Source organism: Limulus polyphemus, unplaced genomic scaffold, assembly GCF_000517525.1.
Source record: "Limulus polyphemus unplaced genomic scaffold, Limulus_polyphemus-2.1.2 Scaffold325, whole genome shotgun sequence".
Lineage (NCBI taxonomy): Eukaryota > Metazoa > Arthropoda > Merostomata > Xiphosura > Limulidae > Limulus > Limulus polyphemus.
In genome coordinates this window covers 383,607-388,274 of record NW_013665935.1, presented here as the reverse complement: position 1 = coordinate 388,274, position 4,668 = coordinate 383,607, and the positions used below count along the sequence as shown (strand labels likewise).

At 30.8% G+C, this 4,668-nt stretch overlaps 1 protein-coding gene and 1 long non-coding RNA gene across 3 annotated transcripts in view; one reads left to right on the top strand and one right to left on the bottom strand.

Annotated features, from left to right (window-relative positions):
* LOC106457395 (tyrosine-protein phosphatase 10D-like) overlaps nucleotides 1-4,668 on the bottom strand; it is a 122,782-nt gene that overhangs the window by 48,709 nt on the left and 69,405 nt on the right. For both annotated transcript variants that reach the window (XM_013916806.2, XM_022383294.1), the window contains exons 8-9: nucleotides 2,320-2,488; nucleotides 1,521-1,781 (exon numbers count right to left, since the gene is read on the bottom strand). In XM_013916806.2, the coding sequence (XP_013772260.1) occupies nucleotides 1,521-1,781; nucleotides 2,320-2,488 (430 nt within the window). The remainder of the gene's footprint in view (nucleotides 1-1,520; nucleotides 1,782-2,319; nucleotides 2,489-4,668) is intronic.
* LOC111085310 overlaps nucleotides 1-4,668 on the top strand; it is a 25,055-nt gene that overhangs the window by 8,318 nt on the left and 12,069 nt on the right. Inside the window, exon 2 of the long non-coding RNA XR_002610148.1 lies at nucleotides 877-882. This is a non-coding gene — a long non-coding RNA (uncharacterized LOC111085310). The remainder of the gene's footprint in view (nucleotides 1-876; nucleotides 883-4,668) is intronic.

The window sequence follows — 4,668 nt, the reverse complement described above, 5'->3', positions numbered from 1 at the left end:
AAGGAATAAATTACAGACACAAAGCCAAATTCTTCAATGTTACAACTATCTCTAAAGATATACAAAGGATATGTAAACAGTATAAAATTCAGAAGCCACAACATAATAAGTCAGTAAGTAGATATAAGTGTGCATGGTGTGCACTCATATCTCCTTAATGACCTGTGATTTCTGGTAAGTCCCACCATCCAAAATTATGTCAAATTGAGAGTATTGTTAGTTGCATGTAAATAAGGTATAATAGGCTCACATGTATCAGCCTATGCATGGCTGTACCAAGGGTAGTGAGGTTGGTGTGCATGCGCGGAGTGCCAACTTATAGGGGATGCGAGTTTACATCTTTGAAGGCAAGGATAGATTAGATTTTTTTTAAGATGGGTGCAGAATTTCTCTCTCTCACCATCAATGATCAGTACAACCCTGAGCCTATGTACATACCATAAATATGTATCAATCCCCAAAACAGAACTTGAGATCTGTGTTGAAGTTAAATGGATTCTGGTTCATTACTTGATAAAACTGTGAATTGCATCTTGCTGATACTATATTGGCAGACAGTCAACATATCCCACTGCAATTTCTTGGGACACTCTAACTGAACAGTGGACTTGACTGTCACATTATAATGTTCCCCACAGCTGAAAAGGTAAGTATATTCAATGATGGAATTCGAACCTGTGACCCACAGATTGCAAACCAAGTGCCCTAACTACCAGGCCATGCTAGGCCCAGTAGGTAAACATATAGGCTACTAACCACGATATTGGATGATGTCCAATTGGCACAATGATGTTGAACAGATAGCAAGAGTTTATTAAAAAGTGACAACATCATATACGATGTTTTAAAATTTATATTTAACATATGAAAATACAGACTTTCGTTTAAATATGTTTAAACTATGAAAATCAATAACATGACTTATGTGGAAACATGATCCAGAGGTCAATTCTTTGGACTCGTAGTCAAACCGTTGGAGTTCAAGGCTTGCTCACAACATGTTGTTGTGTCCTTGAACATGATGTTTTACTCACATTTATTCAGTCTATTACTGTGTAATGAGTACCAGTTGGTAGCTGAGGGGTAACCTGTAATGGACAGGCATCCCATCCACAAGGAACATATCACAATTCTCATCTGCATGTGCCATGGGAAACTGAGTTAAGAAATAGCCTTATGTGCCTTTTGAGGTGTGACAAAGATTAACTTATTTACTTAGTGATCACACATCTGTACATTCACAAATACATTTGGTGAAAATGATTATTTTAGTAAAAACCATGTCAATTATATTCAAATTTCCTCTGTGTATAATTATAAAAGATTCCTTTTGCCTCTCTGTACAAAATAAATGCTATTGTGACTTTCTATGATTGAAAATAATTTTCACTAGCCAAAAACTGGATTAGCTAGGAAACACTCTTATTAACGTTCAATATAATAATTTTATATCATAACTTGTGAGCTTATCTGAATACTTTTCCACAATGTCCAAAGATTTCATTGCTAAAGATACTTACAAACTGTTTGGAAATAACTGTGAGGTTTACTTTTCAGTCCATAACTTAAGGCATAAACTTTAATTTCATAAATTGCACCAGGATACAAGTTACTCAAAACTAGCCAGTGATTGTTAGTGGTTTCTTCCTCCTCCTGTCCAGTATCATTTCGAATAAAAATAACTATGTATGCATCTTGGTGACTTGTAACATCAGATTTCCAGGATATGTTATAGCCTGAACTATGTGACTCTACAGTTTCAATCACAGGAGATGAAGGTCCTGGGAAGATGAAATAAAAATTCGATGAAAAAATAGAATAATAATGTATCAGGATAACATGAAAAATAAAAAATATCGAAGCCTGGTAGTTTATTCTAAGCCTAACATTACTTATAAATAGTAAGATTAAGTTAAATAAGTTCCAAGTCTGTGCAGAAACAATAATGCACATACACAAAACAGAGCTAAAAATCTGAAATATTGTGGTACGTAAGCAAAATTTTATGGATTTGATTTAATTTAACAATAAATAAAACATAAAAGCTACTTTTAAAAATGGTTCATTGCAGATCATCTGTTCATTGGATTCTTAACTCAAATTTTCTTGCTAAAATTGCCGAGTATCAAAATATTTCAGAATAAGCTGAAAAGAAATATATTTTCATTTTTAAAGCTCCAATGATGACTCTAACTCATCTAAGATACTTCAAGGCTTTTACTATTTCCAATGTTTAAACAAACATAGCTACAAATCTCAAAATCTATAAGCTGTAAATTACTTTTGTCATTGAGAATTAAAGAAACATAAGCAACTTACGTGTGATTTGATGAACCAGATTTGGATGACTATGAACATCTTTACTCACAGCAACCACACTAATTGAATAGTTTCTTCCTGGTAAAAGATCATTAATATGATAACGTGTCTCCTGAATGACTTCAACATACTTATTGCTGTTAAAGTCCTCAGTTTCTTGATATTCAACCTAAAATGAAAATAAATAGAATTAAAGTTAATCCACTTATAACCAAGATATATTTGTACATACTTGGGGATCACAAACCAAAAATAGTTTGGGGGGGATTGGTAATGTTTGACTGTCCTAAGAATGTCTTCTGTAATTTAGCTGGAAATACCATTTTTCCCTCAAAATACAGGACAAGCCTGACCCAACAGTACCATGTGAGACAATGAAAACAAAGAAATTGATGCACGAATACCATCTAAAATAGTTACTCATTATTAGACACAGAGGGCCACGAGGGTTTTGCATCAATATAAAAACAATATTCAAAATATAAAACAATTAAGATGTATTTTAGGTACATTTTGATTTGTTCTCAACTGACTCCTCAATATTATTATTATTTGATTCATCACCAGCAACAATGCTTGAAAAAGCTCTCACATACAAATACTGATTCTTTGCAGAATCTTTTCACTTGCTTTTTACTTTGTAAATGATGCAACTGCAAATAAGCTAAAGATTAAATAAGACAATTGAAAGGTTTTCATGTAGAAATAAAATGCTTTCATGACAGTAAAAATGTTAAAATATCTAGAAACTACATGTACAGAATAAGTTGGGTATTTGACATTAATTAAGATGTCAAGATAAAGATATAATTGGAAAAAATAGTTTAGTTTCTACAGATACTATCAACTGGCACATTCTTAAAATTATAGTACAAATACAATTAGAAAGCCCATAACAAACATAGCAGTCATGGTTTAGCATCAAAATAGTTAATACCAACAGCACTATGGCAACATTCCAAATCTGAAGAGAATAATTACAAGAATGTCTGCTGCATTACATAGAAGTAAAGATAAATTTACTTCATAGGACACTTTTCAACATTAACATTACTGTGAAGAAAATTTAATTTTATGTTTACCTTATGGAAAAGTTACATGCATTTTTATGCAGATACTAATTTCAATACCGTGATTTTAATTATGAAAGTATTTTAAGCTACATGTGCAGTTTGAGAAACACTTGTTATAAACTACAGTATATTTCAAAGATGCTGCTCTCAGTGTTGAATTAATATGGTTATACTCTTGTTTTTACTTATTTAAGTCAAATAATACCTGTCAAAATGATAAAATATTTTACCTAAGATTGTTATATATTGATTATATAATATAAATATCTTCAGTTAAACAAATGTATTATCAGGAAGAAATGAAGTTATGCCTATAAGTATTTACATGTAAATGACCATCCAATGTAACTGTGTAAGCCTACACTAAACTGAAAATCAAATTCACAGTTTACTCCAGTATAACAGACACAATGTGATGTATATGTTATATATTAGTACTTTTGGTAATGTTACAAGTCTAAATAGAATTTCAGTGTAATGGGGAGTGAAAATAAATATCAAGAACAAGTTTGTTTGTTTTTCCAACACAACATATAATCCAAACTGAATAGTGAATATTTACAAGTGTAGAATTAAGAAAACAAAGTTATAAACAAATGACTCTGGTTGAAGTAAATACTACTTAAAATTATACACAACTACACATCTTAAGCTCAATATTACAAGAATTCAACAATGCTTCATATTAAAGCTAAAACAGCTCACATTATGTTATGAGAAATACTTATTACAGTTTTTAATAAAACTGAAAGGCTCATTAAGAGGGTAGCTTAAGTTTGGAATATTTATTAACATTGAAATATAAATACAATATTTGAAACATCAACTAAAATGTCTTTGTATCATATTAAACATGAATACGTTTTATAATTTCAAAAGATATTTATTTGCTAGAGCTAAAGATAATATTTTTTATTAGTCAAGTCAAATACAATGAATAATGTTAATATAAGCTATCTAATTTGGAATCAAGAAATCTAATTGTTTAAAAACAAATTGGACAGATCCAAACCACATGGTCTCAAAATATTTGGCAAAGGTTTCTGCTGATGAATGTTTTGGGACAAATGCCAAAAAATACTTCACTTACTTATTGTTTACACAGTTTAAAGAAGAGACATGTAAAAAACAATTACACTGAAGGACACTGGAAAAGTATGCTCACATACAAGCATAATTTTCATGTGGGATGAAAGAGACTTGTCCTCCATACTTTTTCAAGGCTAGAATTCCTTTCTTTTATATATATATATATATATATATATATATCAGCTAC